General features: G+C 38.6%; 1 protein-coding gene across 4 annotated transcripts; it reads right to left on the bottom strand.

Moving 5' to 3' along the window:
- Positions 1-16,944, bottom strand: LOC123973639 (solute carrier family 35 member F5-like). Of its 4 annotated transcripts, none has more exons than XM_046053821.1 (16): positions 16,789-16,944; positions 15,969-16,070; positions 14,951-15,125; positions 13,831-13,980; positions 13,532-13,594; positions 13,205-13,286; positions 12,384-12,574; positions 10,626-10,707; positions 9,758-9,845; positions 8,728-8,792; positions 8,488-8,592; positions 8,111-8,270; positions 7,855-7,945; positions 7,387-7,541; positions 4,505-4,605; positions 1-1,900 (listed from the first exon to the last, which is right to left on the bottom strand). In XM_046053821.1, exons 3-15 carry the CDS (start codon positions 15,083-15,085, stop codon positions 4,524-4,526), a joined length of 1,449 nt encoding a protein of 482 aa, XP_045909777.1. In that variant the 5' UTR covers positions 15,086-15,125; positions 15,969-16,070; positions 16,789-16,944; the 3' UTR covers positions 1-1,900; positions 4,505-4,523. The 4 variants fall into 4 exon arrangements, with proteins under 4 accessions (XP_045909777.1, XP_045909776.1, XP_045909778.1 ...); XM_046053820.1 differs by having other exon boundaries at positions 14,951-15,092; XM_046053822.1 differs by having other exon boundaries at positions 14,951-15,092; positions 15,969-16,035; positions 16,789-16,943.
- Between the last annotated feature and the right edge of the window lie 755 nt (positions 16,945-17,699).

Below are 17,699 nucleotides of genomic sequence, written 5' to 3'. Positions count from 1 at the left end.
TTTAAAAAGAGGTGTTTTAATAGTGCAGTGTAATAAAAGGATAATTCAAGAGCTGAGACTGATAAAAAGGGAACTTATTATTACAACAATTTTTCTTTAAGGTCTTATAACATCTTCATTAATGACAATTAAAAGACAAAGACAAAGTCCAGAATGTAAAGCAAGACTAAGAACCTGAGAAAGAAAAAAATATTCATTATTCCATGAGCACCACTGATAAAAGAAAAAAACAAAAAAAACAACGATTTTGAACAGTGAAGTGCTTTTAAGCAGACAAGGGAAACGTTTACCACTTGGAAACTAATCATCCTAAAAAAGCTTTCATACTTGCAACTGTGGCAGGAGGGACTGAAACAGCAACACAGCAAGTGCAATAATGAACAAGACAAGTTTATATCAGTCACTTAAAGTGCTCACCCGTTCACTTACCCTCACAAGACGGTTACTACTTCCTCCACTTCAAACATCCAGTCAATGGTGAGTGCAATAAAAACACTCCATAAAGATGTACACACAGCCGGCGTTTCACAGGATGAGTGGAATAACACTGACACTTCACCTACAACTGTAGTGTTTACATCCTGGATAGACAGTCTCCATCACATGAAATCACAAACACAGCAAATGAAGCAGTCATTTTTTGCTTAAGAAAAAAACAAAACAAAAAAAGGATCATGTACAACAGATGTGACGTAATCTCAGTTGCAAGTAAAAGAGAATCTTCATCTGGCTGAAATCATTTACAATGATACATAAAATATAAAATGATAGGCAATCTCAGAACAGGAATCTGTAGTGGTCATCTGAATTTTACAACATCAATAATGTTTCACTGTGTACAGTATTTACACCCATTTTCAAAAAAGGAAACCGTTATTGCAGCGAGGCGTTTTGTAGCTTATAGCTGAAGGCTTACGATCAGTTCATATTCAAAAACCCAAAGATTATGTCATATATCACAGTTTGACTTCATCATCCAACACTATCACGCGTGCAGCAGGAGACAAGAAAGCAATAAAGGACGACGCTCTCTTGTTCAGCTGTAGTTTGATTTTTCTTCATGTCCGACTTTAAAAAGGGTTACTTGACAAAAAAAAAGAAAAAGGTTAAGACTAGCAAAAGACTGAGAAATAAAAGAGCTGAGATATGTTACAATGTTGAATCCTACCAGAACAGCGTTAGTATCACCTGGCGGCCTAAAGGAAATTGTCATTACCCAAGCAGTCGAGGCTGAGTAACTCATCACCGCATTGTGTTTTTGATTCTACCACATCGCTGCTCATGAAAACAATGCAGCCATATAGATTGGTTCATATATATGAAGTCTGTCACATGGTGTTTTCAAAAGCAAGAATCCCAGGTGTTGAAATTAGTGACAGTTCTGTAGGAACAATACAAATCAGGGGAGGAAAATCAAAAACAAAGCTTTTACATAAATATCTGACAGACTGTCATTTGTGAAACTGTCTGCTTCACACGCACCAAAGGCTTCAAGAGGCCTACAAACAAACATACAGATGTGAAGTACGGAACAATGTCAACCCTGAACCCACTGATTTCAGATTTTTAAAGAAACACACAGTCACTCCGCTTCCGTTAGTGTTATGATCAAGTTTCACATGTACCGTTTCAATTGGTCACATGACAGTATAGTATATCACTGATAATGTTCAGCACTTAGAGCACCATATTGTTTCTTTTTACACAGAAAACATAAAAAAAGAAGTAAAAACAGAATCTCAGCCTGTGTTGACTGATATGTGAAAATAAAAGTGACTTTGTAGAAATGGATGCTTCGTCTCAACACTGTAGAAAATAAATATATTCAATAGGAGGCACTGGGGTAGTTCAATGTCTCTGAAAGCTTCCAGATTGTCAGCTCAGTGTCCACATTCGCCACCTTGGGAGACAAATAAAAAAATATGAGAAAACAGGCTGAGACAAAAATGATGCTAACTATATTGTGGACACGTATGTGAACACACTTCTATGTAGTGATTCCACTAATACTTCACTGATTTAGCATTGCACTCATGTAACTGATGATGAACAGGAATTAAACTCAATAAGGAAGAACCAGGCGTACTGTCGTTGTTATTTCATGCATTCCCTATGCTTGATGAAACCTGCTGCCTGCAGTAACCACATGCTAGCGGTGGCTAATGTAGCCTTGAACTGCTAGCCTGCAGTGGAGATTAGGAGGTGTGGAAACGTCACTTCTTTTAAACTCCATGCCACCAGATTTTTTTAATTTTTTTTCCAAACTAGGGCTGGAGGATATGGCCAAAAATTATATTGCGATAAAAAGTTTAATATCTTTCGATATTGATAATTATCACGATAAGTATCAAATCGTTAGTTCTTTCGAGTTTAAAGGCTGGTTTTTGCTCCTCAATGACAGTTCAAGAAACCTGATGGTTAATTGTGGTTGAAATGTTTCTTCATGGTCAACTCTTGATGCCAAAACAGTGGATCACTTCACAAGTCTGAGGTAGAACATTCAAAACAATAATGATAAAAATGAAGATGATTAAAGTGAATAAAATCATTTATCAACGTTTATTGAATATTTATTATATTGTTTGTTATAGAGAACTATTATATTGCGATAATTATTGTTATTGTTGCCCTATTTCAAACTTGCAGTCTTCAGGCCAAACAGACGCTGAATCAAGTGACACGATTTGAGACAATTATCAGATTTTGCACAGCTTCCTCTGAAGACACAAAAGGCTTTAGGCAACTTTTTCTACATATGCAGTCGTACTGCGCACCACCTGTGAACAGAGTGATGAGTAAAATAGCTCCACTTGGTTACTGATGCTTTGCATTCAAGTATGGCACATTTGCAGTTTACAGTGACAGCAGGCAGATTTATGACTCGAAATTCACAATCATTTTTGAAACAATAGGTATTCAGCTTTTTACAGAAGTAGTCTCTCCATTTGTGGGCGTTTGTTTTCATTTTAAAACGAGAAGCCTGTTCTTTAATATACACTCTGTGGCTACATGATTCTAGAAGCCACATGTCAGTGGCAAAAAAGCATAGAACATTTAGATCATGCCCTCCATTTTGTCTTGGAATTTGAGACAGTATTTAAACTTTCACGTTTGGAAATTTAAAAAAAATCCAAATAATATTTTTGTGTCTTTGGAGGGAAGTTGGACCTCAGTATTTCTAATATCCTATCCCAGTGAATGGCACTGTCTATTCACCATTTAAGTCATTTATCAAGTAAAAATGTCAACCACTTCCAGCTCCTCCATTCTTATTTTTGCTGCTTTTCTCTTTTAAAAATCATTATGCGTTCAATATCTGGGTGTTGTTTAGTATTTTTTAACGCTGAACAGAATAAACAGTTAATCATTTAACTGAAAATAATAATGAAAAGGTGAATCGATAATGAAATAATCGCTGGTTGCGGCCTTACTTTGATGCAAGTGGACACACAGACTGGCACACACATACACCTGCTCATGCATTTGCTCTTCAATTAGACACTACATACCCAGCAGACAGGTTCAAGTTTGTCCTAAATTGCACTGTTTTCACGCCTCTATTAGAACTCACATGCTGAGTTCAAAATCTCTCTGTGTCTTGCTAGCAATTACTTTCTGGATTGTTTGGGAGGCAGATGAGAAAAGCTTGATGAAAGCTCTGAATAGTGAAGGCATGTACAACATCACTGAGATGCAGGCTTTGTGGAGTGGGTGGCCAATCTCTGATCTAAAATATTTACGTGATGATCATCCTGTCCTGCTTACTCTCCATCATGTCCAAATACTGAGGGCGTCAGACAATTGCTTGACAGATGTTCAGATAGAAACAACTGAATGAAAACAGGAGGGAGATAGCAGACATTCTGAGCCAACTATTGCAAAATCCTAGTGTGTGGGACACAAATCTACCAAAATGTTATTATTAAAGCTAATATAAAAGCTGAAATACAGCTGAGCAGAGGGTTAAAAGGTTCTGTAAAGCTGAGCAGAGTCTGTGACAATTCTTTGTGGGTTTGTCATTAGGAAAGACTCCCTGCACTTTGTCCATAGTCATTTTATCCCTTGTTTATATTTAAAAAAAATGTATGCAGTTAGTTAAAATGTTAGCAAATTTGTCAACCAAGGGCTTAATTTGCTGTATCAGTGTTTCAAAAAGAAGCATTTGCATATGCATTGTATTTTTACGTCAGAAGTTGTCACACTTTACAAATTATTTCAATGCCTTTTTGAAACAAAAACAACATTTTTTACTTCGCACATCAGCATCAAAAGCAAAGATGAAAAAATAAAAGCTTCGGAACAAAATAGAAGTTGGCTGTTTGTGAATTACTTACAGCAGCACTGTCACACCGAAGCCAGTTGGAAGTAAAGTATAAATTTTAAATTTTAGGGGATTTTTCATATTTTTGCCAAGAGCCAGATCCAAACAGCCCAGCTGCTTTATGCATCTTTCACACACACGCACACCCATAAACAAACACAGCAGTTAACAACACACACTTACTTTGTGTTTGACTGTTGGATCACGAACAGAAGCTTCCTTCGTTGGGGGAGATGGTGTGTAGAGGAATAAGGCTTTCACACTGCTCGCTGTCTTCTGGCAGCCTATGAGTGGAGGAAACACAGTGTCGATCATCATCACAGTCATCATCTTGACAACCATCATTATTACAATCATCCCTCATAACAAGTATTTACAGAAGAATGGAGAGAATAGCTGCCACAGAGAAGTCAGTCAAGCATGTACATCTGATTACGAGGCCGTGAGCTACAAACAGTCTATTGTCCTTGTGAGAATGTTGTGAGATGAAAAGACTTCAGGTGTGCGTCAGAGTTAAGGTCTATTCATTTTTAATAGGTCACACATCACAATACTACGGAAGCCCTAAGTGGCCATCCATTCAAACTTGTTTTTTTACTCCATTTTCCAGTGATGACGGGATACTTTTCTCATGATCTTGAGATAACAGAACAATAGTTAATATAGGGGTCGGCTCGTGACTTTATTTAGGATAATTTCAACGAATCGTCAGTGCCATTGGTAGAGCACAGGACTGTCAGTCAAAGGGTTGTGTGTCCATTCCCCACTTAAAGTAGTCATATTATGCTCATTTTCAGGTTCAAACACTGTATTTTTGTCATAATGCACATTACTGCAGCTCCTCTTTTCACCCTGTGTGTTGAATGCTCTATTTTAGCTATGGAGTGATGCATTCACTTCTAAAAGATCTTTGTTGGGAGTTGGACTACTAGCCAATCAGAAGCAGTGTAGGGCAGGTCTCTAAAAGCCGGTAAACACGGCTTCAGTTCAGCTTTATGTGTTCCCCTTCCCAGCTTTTCAACTAGGGTTGGGTATTGTTTAAAATTTTACGATACCAGTATCAAAACCAGTACCCTTAAACTGATACCGATACCAACAGAGTACTTCATTCAATACCTTGCTATTTTGTTTTGTTATTTAAGTAAAATTTTTTATACGTTTTGTTAGGCACTTACAGGTGATATTTTCCAGTATCGTGACAACACTACTCCAGCACATGCTTTATTGTGAGCATGTGAAATGGTCTCTTCATAAGAACTTAAAAAAAATAAAAGAACAATCAGCAAAGATGGGAAGCGAACACACAACCCTTCACTTGAAAGTCCTGTGCTCTACCAACTAAGCTAACCAGTGACACCAGGAAACCGTCTGAAATTATGTTAAATAAAGTCACCTGCCGATCCCTGTATTAAACTATTGTTTTGTTATCTCAAGAAAGTTATCACATAAAAAGAAATAAAAAAACAATGTTTGAATGGTTGGCCACTTAGGGCTTCCATACAATACAATGAAACTACAGTTCACTTTCTATTTAAAACTTTAAATGTTTGAAAGGCCGGACTGAAAACTGTTTTGTAGAATTTTCACATTCTGTCACAAACTCTCACTTTGTGCACAGACTTAAATGTGTTAATTAACTTAGCCTGTTCCCAGATGTGTCTGTCTGTCTGTCTGTGTGTGTGTGTGTGTGTGTGTGTGTGTGTGTGTGTGTGTGTGTGTGTGTGTGTGTGTGTGTGTGTGTGTGTGTGTGTGTGTGTGTGTGTGTGTGTGTTTAGAAATAACAAATGGAACTCATGGTAGCAGCTGCATTTTCACCCATTAAGCATATGTGTCTGTTTACACTGTTTTTGCAGTTGCGTCACAAATGCCATAGTAACCACATCTGATGCTATGGAGGCAGTCCATTGCAAAATGAATCAATGTGACTAAACAACCAGTCTGAGGAGAGAGAGACACCTGGAAATGACTGTGGATGTACGAATGTGATTATTCCAAAAAGATAGATTAATTTCCAAAGCGGCTGTTTTTGGACCAGTGGTTAGTGTTGTAGTCAAGACCGAGACATACAATAAAATGTGGAACAACATCATAGGCACTTGATCTGAAAAACCCACATTCCCATTAAAACACCCACATACAAACACTAAGAGCTGAAATCTACGTAAGCATCTTTATTCTAACGGTAACAACACTTTTTAAATTAGCGTTATTAGTTGCATTTGAAGCAATAAGTTTTACATCCACTCAAAGTTAGGATGTTAACAAATACACAATGCAAAAAGTTATGGCCTTGAAATAAAATCCCGAGTCCTCAATGTCTGAGACCGAGACAAAGAGTATAAATGCAGTCGAGTCCGAGACAAGACCAAGGTCATCAAGAAGTGGTCTTAAGACCGGTCTCAAGACTGGTTTACAACAGTACCAGTGGTTATGCATGCCTTTGGCGAGTCAAGTTGACTTTTATAGCCTAATATTATGTTAGATTAATGATCAGGAATTTTATTAAAATTAAGCAGCAGAGACTTCAAATGTGCTTGTGACAGATAATCCATTACAGAGAGCACTTCATCACCTTTATGTAAAAAGTTAAATTGTCCTCACCTTGTAATGAGGTTGCAAGCAGATATATAAACTACTCTTGTTGGTGTCTCGGTGTATTCAAACATGCCAAATGCAACTTTTCTTTTAATGTAGGCATTAAACAAATTCTAACCAATTCAACACACAGATGGCCCTTGTCACTGCTTGTCAGCACCCACGCACTTGGCCTGAGGAGGTTGGTTGGACAGTTGCATGAATCATTAAGAACATTTTTGAGATGACTGAAAGTAAGGAAATGCTTTACTGCTTCACTGAAAGCACAATCACCCTGGATGTCCACTGGCTGTGTATCTGCATTTCCTGAGTAGAGTATATTAGCAGCAGAAAATCCATCTTTCTGTCACCATCTTAGTAACTAACTGTAAAAACAAAAACAACTACTTTGGTTCTACATGTGTGTTAAGAAAAAGTGTCATGTCTCTACAAGTGGTGAAACCATCTGTAGGATCAAACTGTGTGCGTACCTCTGAATTCGGTGTTTCCTGCAAATGAAGACGTATGCTCTCCTCAGCCCCACCAAGACGGGGTCCCAGTTGTTGTAGTGGCATAAGAGCGTGGCGATGAAGAAGGAGAGGAAGACGGGGACCGCCCCAGCAAAAAACAGCCATGAGAAACGCACCTGTCCACACACAAAGGAAAGTAACCAGTTACAAATACTGCCACTACCGGACTTTTTTATTTTATTTAAAAACATGTTAAAATTTGACAATTAATTTAGCCCGCCCAAGTTAATATACATTTCATTTATCAACATTCCCAGACAAAGCCTCAAACTAATTTAAATTGCTGCTCACATTAACCAGATTTTTTTTATTTTGCAGTCTGCTCCAACGTACTCTCGTAACTGGGTCTTGCTGATGCCAAACAAACATTATCTTGAATCTTATTTCAAACTCTGTCTGATTCTTAAGTACCTGCAGCGTGAAACTTACCTTCTGCATGCAAATATCGGCCATAATAGAGAGTGGGATGGTGAGGCTCAATGCCAGAGTCCCTATTAAAGATGATGTGAGGAAACAGCCCCTGTGGAGAGAAAGCAGCATCACCAATGACAACATCATCAGAGAGTGAGCTGCTGTATAGAAAACTACTCAGCTAAGAGTATCAAAATGTCATTATACAAAAAATGTAAATTGTGATGATTTTGTGCCAGATTTGTGACCTGAATAAATTATGTCAGGTGCTCACCAGAGCCAGAGGAACTCAGAGAGAACGGTTCCAATGAGCCCGTTAATGAGGATGTAAGTCCACACCAGCTGGCTGGGAAGCTCAAAGGCCTCAAAGCCCGTGTAGTGGAGCAGGAGGAAGCCAGGCCACAGCAGCAGCAGGTTGAACAGACCCACAAACCCTGAGAAACACACAGAGGCTCTGGCTTTAAAGACACTTTCTGTCAGCCGCAGTGGCATAAAAATTGTTATACTGTGCAGGGGTCTCTGGAGTGTTTCACTACATAGACAGGAAGCAGACACTGCTAAGAATATTGTTAAATAGTGCAATAACTACAAAATGGTCCACATTTAAAAAAAAAAAAAAAAAAAAATCACTAAAAGCTGAGCATTTTTTACCAAAGAACATGGGAATGTCCAGTTTATCCTCCCGATCCACTCGTCTCTTGATCATTACAATATAGACAGCGTACAGCATCGCCCCAGCCAGTGACCACAGAGAACCTTCGTGAAAATTTAAAAGTCTATTACCGTTGAAAAAAAGGTTTCAAACTATGTTAATTCAACACTATTAAGCAAGAGAGTAAAGTAGAACTTCACTACACAATGGTGACGTGAGAGAGCTGTCTCCATGGTTACCTGCGATGCCTTTCCCATCAGGGTTGTCCATGCTGGAGATACTCACGAGGGCAACACCTCCCATGCTAAAGAAGAGAGATGCTACGTGAACTGACGGATTCAAATTTACAAGGAAAGGTAAACAGGACTAATACAAGATTTACATTTTCAAATGAGATCTAAATCATTATGACAAAATGTCTGAAGACCCGTACAACATTCTCATATTCCAGCTCAGTATCTCTTGAAATAACATCCAAATTGGACAATTCTGCACATCATGATTTACAGTATGTACACTGTCAACGTTAAAATGCCAGAGCAGGAAGTAGTGTGTCCTCTATGTCGCAAGCACAACATTGTAGCTAAAAATAACATTTCATATATAAAAATTTCAAGACAAAGACTTAAACAAAACTGAAATAGGTGCCTTATGTAAAACAGTTTTAAATATGCACCAAGGATTCAAAGTTTAGATTTTGTTCTGAGGAAAGGTCAGGGCATGACAAAAAAAGGTATTGTTACCAGGAATAGTCACAAGACTTTCTTAAAATCTGGCCAGTAATTGTTGAAAAATATTGTTCAGACATTTACCGCTCCTCCACGGAAAACAGCATTATAAGATTTGATTTCATTCGGTCTTAGATCATAGTGTAGCTGTTTTGTGTTCACACTGCATTGGCCACTTTAGGAGGAAATTACTTTGAAATAATTACAATGTGTGGGTCAGATTCTTATCAGTATGACTTTAAATACACAGATCATAATAAGCAATAATTGGATTGGATTTGGGAGGAATGAACTACACTGGCTGTGTTAATCATAATCAAAGGAGAGGACAACTTCATGAATTTTAAGCTCTAACAACTTCCCCAAAATGGATGTTTAGTAGTTTAGAAAACAGGAATAGAGATGTAAAGCCTGGGGACACGTTAGGCAGACACAAATAACAATAAACAAATCATCCACTCATGCAAATATGCAGTGAGCACTGAAACTCTCCAATATGCCCTTCTTAACTCATCTGCTAACGCTTTCATTCAGCCCTTACCTCAGAGCCACCGCTAACAGTTTGGACAAGGTGAAACGGTCGCTGCTATTGCTGGGAAATATGGCTGCTAAGATGAGTGTGAACAGGCCTGAAGAGGAAAGAACAGAGGTGACAGCTGACACACAGGAGCAGCAGTGGGTACTCTTTAGGTTTTATTAATATGTGGTGGCTAAGGTCCCAATCAGACAGAATGCCTTTTTAAAATTGTTTTCTATTGGCAGTGAGAGTACTGCACGCTGTTTATGCGCCCTGGGCACCACGCGGTTTGGGCGCCTGCTGCGCCTTGCGTTTTCGAAGGAGCTCTGACGCCATTCACGTTTTTTTCCCCCCATTGTCCAATCAAACGAATGGAGAGACGGAGCCTCAGTTGTGGTAACGCAAGTTTGCAGTTGCTTGGATTGTCTGGAGACTGCAACAAACTGTCCCAGACTCATCCTGAAATAAGCCTTGGACTGACCATCATTAAGACGAAGCTACTGGACCAACTGGTGGTAGCCTACTACCAGCGGTGTCTCCTCGTTCTTAGGGTCTCCGTTTCCCCGTCTCCTGCGTGTTTGTACACCTCCACACTCAAATAATGCCAGAGCAGGTGCCCTCCGTTTGTCTATCTTTTTTAAAGCAGATGTTTTTAGCAACAAAAGACACAGACCTGTGTGTTGTGATCAAGTTTCTGCTAATATGACAGTTATTACTTAGCGGTAAACCAAACATTACAGATTGCTGGCGCTATAATCTTTGATTCTACTGACAGGACAGCTGATACAGTGGCTGCCTAGCAACGTTTTCGAACCTGCAAAACGCTTCTGTCTGATCGGAGCCTAACACTACCTAACCACAAAACATTTTCCCTTTTGAGAGAGAGTGTCACCTGAGCTGGATGACAGAATGTTGACAATGGCAACCTGTGTGTCAGATAGGGCCTCCTGGTAGGACAGGTTAGCCAGGAACCACTGCAAGAGAAACAGAGGCAGTGATGTGACATTTTCTACCAGGAGTGGATAAACAACATAAACAACTGTGGCATATACCATCCCACCTACCCGATACACAGGCGTCAAAAGTACAAGATGTCAATAATATCAAAAATCATAGCAGGAAAAAAAATAAATCTAATGTGTAATGAAAATGTAATAACCGTTTCCCTATCATTTTCAAACCATGGGAGCATAAATTGTCAAACTCTTTAAGGTCTTTAAGTGACAAGTTAAATACTCTGCTTTAATATTTAATATTTCCCAGAAGTTTACTTTACTGTGCTCACTGAGGATGACTCACACATTAAAAGCAGTTCATCATTTGAAAGGGTACATAATGAATGACTGCCGTTTTGCCCTCTCATAAACCATCACTTTCTGCTCAAGATTCATGCGTTTCAAAAGTCAATTTTTTTCCCCAGTGAGCGCAAAACACATTTGTTGCTAACTGACTAGCAAATAACACTAAAAGAGTGACATAGACATACTAACAAGACACAGGACAAGTGGTGTTGAGCAGGTCCCCATATGGTTACTCTGCACTGTGTTTACAGAGATCTGTACATTTTTGTACAGAGATGTATTCAACATGTTTGTGGAGCTTTAATTCTGAAATAACTGATTTTTGTTGTCCACCTGGGATCAACGGAAACAAGCTGTGAACCCAACATCAACACATCATGTTGATATGGCAAACTTGTTAGCAAGTTTGAAACAAGTCTCTAAATGAATGCTAATGATTGTTCTGTATCTGCTGGGTGTGAAAGAAGGCAACTGTATGCGATTACACGAGCCATAACAACTTTTGCCGTTTTTCCATTACCAGTACCAGCTCAACTCGCCTCGACTAGGTTTTGGCCCACCGTCCTCCGTTTTCCATTGCAGATAATACCCACAGATAGTACCCCTCAATTTAGCTGGTCGTCATAGAAACGCCTCACGACGGAGGTGATGTGAAAAAAATACCTGGTAGCAGGTACAGATACAACTTTTCCCCAGTGGAAAACCAAAAAAGGCGAGTTAAGCTGGTACCGTGCAGTGAAAAGGGGCTTTTATAAGCCAGTGATTTGTGATGCTTGTGCATCTGTCAGCTTGTAGCTTAGTTTGGTTTTCTGCTCCCTGGTGGCCAAAAAAGATTAATGCAAGTTAAATGTTCAAAAATGAAACATTCTTTTTATTCTAAAGAGTCTACACAATGATGCAAAAAAGCAATTTGTTAATTTATTTAATATATGTACTGTGTAATGTACCGACTAAAGGTTTCAAATTGTCCCGTTCCATTACCTCCCTGCTAATAGCCCAGAATGTTTATTTCTAAACAACACAGAGTATATTCTTAAAATATTTCTCTTGATTTATTTGAGGGCTCATGCCCATAATGTTGTAAAAGAGTTTCCTCTTTTGATAAAATAGAATTTTATGGATTTATTATACATAAATGAATTTGGTAATAACATCAAGATTTCTCCCATTGTCTCCCAAAATTGCTGTTATTGAGACCTTGGCTTTAAGCTATCTTCTCCTGCTCCCCTCTTAAACTAAACTCAATATTTTTCATATCTCATGTATTATGCAGCAACACAATATTCAACACACCACCATGTCTATAACTTGGTACAGCAACGTAAAATCAAAAGCTGACTTTTACTCACCACAAAGCAGAAGAAGAAACTGATTTTGGCCACATCAGTGATGGTTAGCTTGCCCACTGTGCGCAACATGGTCTCATGATCCTTGGCAGCTGGGTAGGACATGCGGGACAGTTTGGCCTCCAGGGCTTGAGTAGAGGGCAGCTGACGCACCTCCATGATATTACTAAAACGCACCCGCTGCTTTTTGGATGCTGCCGGGAGGCACAAACGGAGAGAGGAGTGAATCGCAGGACAATCATATCATTTGATTACACAAAAAATATAAAACTTATCAGGTGCTAATTCATGACTGGGCTGAACACAAGCCTTGTCATTTCAAACACATTTGCCTAACATATGAATGCAACACAACGTAACCCTTAATAAACAGTCTCAGAACCTGTGTGGCTTTGGACTGTGCAGGTACATTGCCCTTCAGTCGGCTCTATAAATTGAGGTCAGTTTACAGCTCTCCTGCACTGCAACATAAAATGTGTGGAAAAGCCCAAAGATAATGTGTAATGACCTTCTGTTCATAAATTTGTTCTTATTATGATGGTATGTGAAAGAAGTATGACGGTAACCTAAAAGGTCAGACTCATATTAAATATAATAATAATAATAGTATTAGAAATTTCTTTCATATTGGCTCAACACTGCCCTCTGTTGTTTAGATGGGTTTTTTTATAAATGAGACCTAATTGAGATTATCAATGACACATCAGTCAAACCTACTCCTGTAGTCTTAGTAAATTCAGAGGGGGGTACAATGTTGAAACAAGATAATATATATGCTTCATGTTATTTTTTTTGAACACAGACAACATTAACTGTGCACTCACAAGATTCACAGTCTTCCATTAAACGATTTGAATGCTCAGCTGGTACGTCCTGGAACTTCATTGGAACATATAGTGGTTCACTCTGCACAAGGGGGAAAGAGAGTCAGACATTTATAGTTGCTAGAGTGAAGAGTTGTACACTGATGGTAAACCAACCCCAAAAAATTTATTTTGTACTGTATTTTGGTTTTCTGATGGTCACGTTCTAAGCTTGGTCAGTGTTCTTCCACTGTCAACACTGGCAAATGGTAAAAACTTGGTTACACTAGCACCGTCAACTAGTTTGCTGTTAAGAGTCATAATTTTCTTTGCAATTAAAGCACATACCAAGCAGTTATTCACAGTGGTGTCAGTGGTGCAGGGTGCAAAGTAGGCCTCAGCATCAGCAAACTGCAGAGAGACAATTCAAACCATCAACTTACAGACCAAAACCAATGTTCATTGAACCCCATGATTTCTATGAGGCTTTCCACAACTTTCTGCTTCTGCTGCAGATGTATCTAAGAAAAAACAAGTCTATGAACCTGATGGAAGGCATGGGTTGTTATTCTGTGTCATTGAGGTTGTGAAATGCAGTCAAAATATTTAAACATGCGACCCCTGTGTGGTGAGTGTTAACTACTTACAAATGCAGAGTGCCGGCGTTTCAGGGTGCCAGTGCACTGCTGCCTCCAGGGCCGCCACAGCAGGAAACCCAGCAAATAGAGTACAAACATGGAGGTCTTGGTGAATGTGCTGAAGAAGGGTTTGTTGTACTCTTGTCGCCTGAAAATGTACTGTGGGAAGAATCAACAGGAAGAAGCTCTTAGGGTAATAGCTTTAAAGTGCTGCGGGCTGCAAAGTCTACACTTTTATGCTTTCAAGCATCAGGGGACTCATTTATAGACACTGCGTACACCCAAAAGAAGTCGGGAGCCACTATCCAGGCAAACTTTTGAATTAAAAAACGAAACAGCCATGATGTGAAAATGTGTGTTCCTTCACGGAAACTCTGACCTATGCGTACACACAAACTGGGGAAATGAGAAACTGTGACTCAGATGGTAGAAGGATGCACACATCACATGCTGTGTGGATGCTTGTAAAGACACATGGTATGGAAAATTATACCACTATTTATTAAGTAGATCATTCAGTGTACAGCTTATGTCACATAAAGCCATTCTTATTTCTTTTAACTCTTGCCAACCTCATTAATTGAGTCGATGGAGTCTCTTTGCGTTTGTAGGACTGCATCTACTGTCTTCATGCAGTCAGTATGTATTAATATTAAATTAGGGGCATTTCACTGACTATTTATAGGCAACTATGGGCGTTCAAAGGGTGGGATAAGAAGCTTGCTTGAGTTGATTGTGACTTAAACAGGACTTTCTGTGTTTTGCCCGTATTCAACCTTTTGCTGTGAATCCTACACAGTTTTATAAATGAGGCCCCAGGTTTGGTTTCACAATTCAAAATCTGTTTAACATCAGTTTTCCCTCTCAGGCACTCCTGTTTGTATATTAAGTTAAATATAGTTCTTCTTAAGAGCATCTGTAACGCAAGAACATGTATCCAATGGCTGTAGTTGCTGTTGTATCTTTGGCTGCATGTTTGCTGCTTTGTCTTCCATATCTAGCTACTTCTGGTCCCTGCTATACTGCTTCTCTCTCTCTTCTCATTTCATTACAGTTATGTCATCTCCTACTGCAACCCACCTTGCGGCGGCAGGTTTGGAAAACTGACTGATTGTGACAAAGTCCTTACTGAGGTTAGCTCAGAGGAGGCCACCCAGATGACATCCACCAGAAGGAGTATCACCACCCCCAGGGCCATCCGCCTCCGCTGGGCTGCAGAGCTGCCCTGAGAGCTCATCCGGTTCATGATGAACACCCACTCCATCAGTACACTGGTATGAGACGTAGGGATGAACAAAAAAATGCTGAAATTACAAGATATTCAAAAACCGGCTCACTACTGAACCCAGCATTTACAAATCCTTAATCTATGCATTTTCCATGACAGTGACATACAGTCAACAGAATTTTAGAGTGCTACAAGAAAGTACCACAATACTAGAGGGCTTTGTGTCTCTTACCACACTCAATGTCCAGAAATCATACAAATACAATGCATAAATTATTATAATGTTGCAAAAATGGAATTATGCCAGCATGCTTCAAATTCAATTTGAGCTGAAATAATTAGTTTGCTAATCAATTAGTCAGTCAACAGTAAAGGAATAGCCAACGGTATAATCATTAAGGTCCTTTATCAAACCCAGGAAATAAACATTACTGCCAGCTTCTCAAATGTAAGGATTTGCTGCTTTTTTGTTTTATAACATTTAAATTTGAAGATCTTTGTGTTTTGGACTGTTAGTCTGACAGAAAAGGTAATCTGAAGATGTCAGCCTGGGCTTTACGAAATTGTGATGGACTATAGTCCTATAGTTTAAAGAACCTTTTATGCAATATATTAAAAATAACCATAAAGAAAATAGTCATTAGTTGGAGTTTTACTTGAATTATTATGTGCAAGGTCTTCCTAATCATACAGCACTGTGACAGTGAACACAGCAACCACAGCCAGCACAAGTCCATCAGATCATTTGTTGTTCAAGAATCAACATTGTCTTTAGATGAAAATCCTGAAGACCACACTTGAAGTATGTAAGTGAGTGATTAGATACAGTACATTAGGGGCAAAGGCAAAGTATGACAATAAAATCCTGCCAGAACTGAGAGAAACTATTAGATAACTTTTTTTACATGGCAATACACACCTGTTTACCAGCAAAATGTACACTCAGAAACTTTCTTTGCAGATGCCGGCTCAGATTCCCTGTGAGTCTGGAGGAGACACGGCACTCACAGTTAACAAAAACCTGCCACAAATAGAAAGCAAAAGACAGCAATATTACTCTGAACTTCCTTTTTACCAAAACGAAAGACTATAATGTCAGGTCACACATCAGTGGAAATGCTACTGCTTAAAAAAACAAACAAACAAAAAAAAAATCAATAAATGACTGCAAGTGACTGTAAGGAAACAAAGACTTGTTACATAAAGCTGTACTCTGTGTGTCAGTGTAACATAAAGCTGTACTCTGTGTGTCAGTGTAACATAAAGCTGTACTCTGTGTGTCAGTGTAACATAAAGCTGTACTCTGTGTGTCAGTGTGTGGGTGGGGGGTAGCTACACGCTGTAAGAGTAAGCTTAGGTAACAGGCTATTCTCCATTTGTAAACGGGTATGTGTGAATTGTATTTAAGTTCTCGCGTTCATATGAGCCGCATCTTCAACCCCTGAAAGCTAGCGTAACAGCTTGCAAGCTAGCTATTTATTTAGCTAATAAACTGTTTCGTGCTGGGAATGCAAGTAATTCAAGTAATGCTATAGGTTATGTTTCAATGTAATGTTAACGCTAGTTCAATAACAGGACTTAGTTCACGTCCAGCTAATCTGTGTAGGTAACATTAGCAACAACACCGCTATGCTACGTTTACTTGTTTATCAATTTCAGATAACTAACGTTGAAGAGCTATGCGCTAACAAGCTTGCTTGATTAAGTGATGAAATTCGTAATTAAAGTATTCTTTTTACCTGAATGCAAGAGGAGGTCATTTAGTTTGCGCCATTAGTTACTCGTCTTTTCATACGCTGCTGGAATTTTGACAAAAATCACAGTTTTTACGATAAAATTATTGACAGCACAGTGGTTGTAAACATTAGCAGTCCCTCTCCCCTCTTCACTATCAGGTGACATCACTTATGTGATGCAGATACTTCTGGGATATGAAGTCTTAAAGTGGCGAATGTTCTCGTCACAAAATTCGGACATATTTTAAAAATAAAAGTCATGTTCATTCATTCTGTCTATCTAAACACTATTTTTTGCTGTTTTACCGTTAGAACTGAATATATATTTACATCACAACTAAACACATAGCAGCATAGGGTCATTGAGCCTTTAGCTTTGAAAACAACTCATACATTTCACACAAATTTGTATCATTTTGGGATAGAAGCACAGTTTATCAATGATAACACAAAAGCAAACAACATGGAACTGTGTTCATGTTGTGTAGGCCCACATTTTATATATCCGATACGTGTTTTTGATACAGAAGTTTCTTCTTCATTCTTATTCACTGAGTATTTGGGGTAGAAGGGGTCCATCTTCTGGCAGCATGGACTCAATGTTGAAACGCCTTGAATACAAATGCCTAAAGGTAATTGCTCTGACAATTAATATGCAAAATATTGTTTCTTGACACCATGTAAACTAAACATGCTTAAAATTATAATTGTTTATGTTAACTTTTAAATCAAACTATTTCACTTGTTGTTAATACAAAACTTAACCCATTTCACTTTATTGTTAACAGTATTAATATTATATTACGGCATATGATACAATCACGGCATACATATTTAAGAAAGATGTTACTATATACATTTTGATTTGAACTAATATTGAGAAATATTCTATGTACCTAACGTTACATGTGTCC

The sequence above is a fragment of the Micropterus dolomieu genome, linkage group LG07 (genome assembly GCF_021292245.1).
Source record: "Micropterus dolomieu isolate WLL.071019.BEF.003 ecotype Adirondacks linkage group LG07, ASM2129224v1, whole genome shotgun sequence".
Classification (NCBI taxonomy): Eukaryota; Metazoa; Chordata; class Actinopteri; order Centrarchiformes; family Centrarchidae; genus Micropterus; species Micropterus dolomieu.
This window is presented reverse-complemented; position numbering and strand designations above follow the sequence as displayed.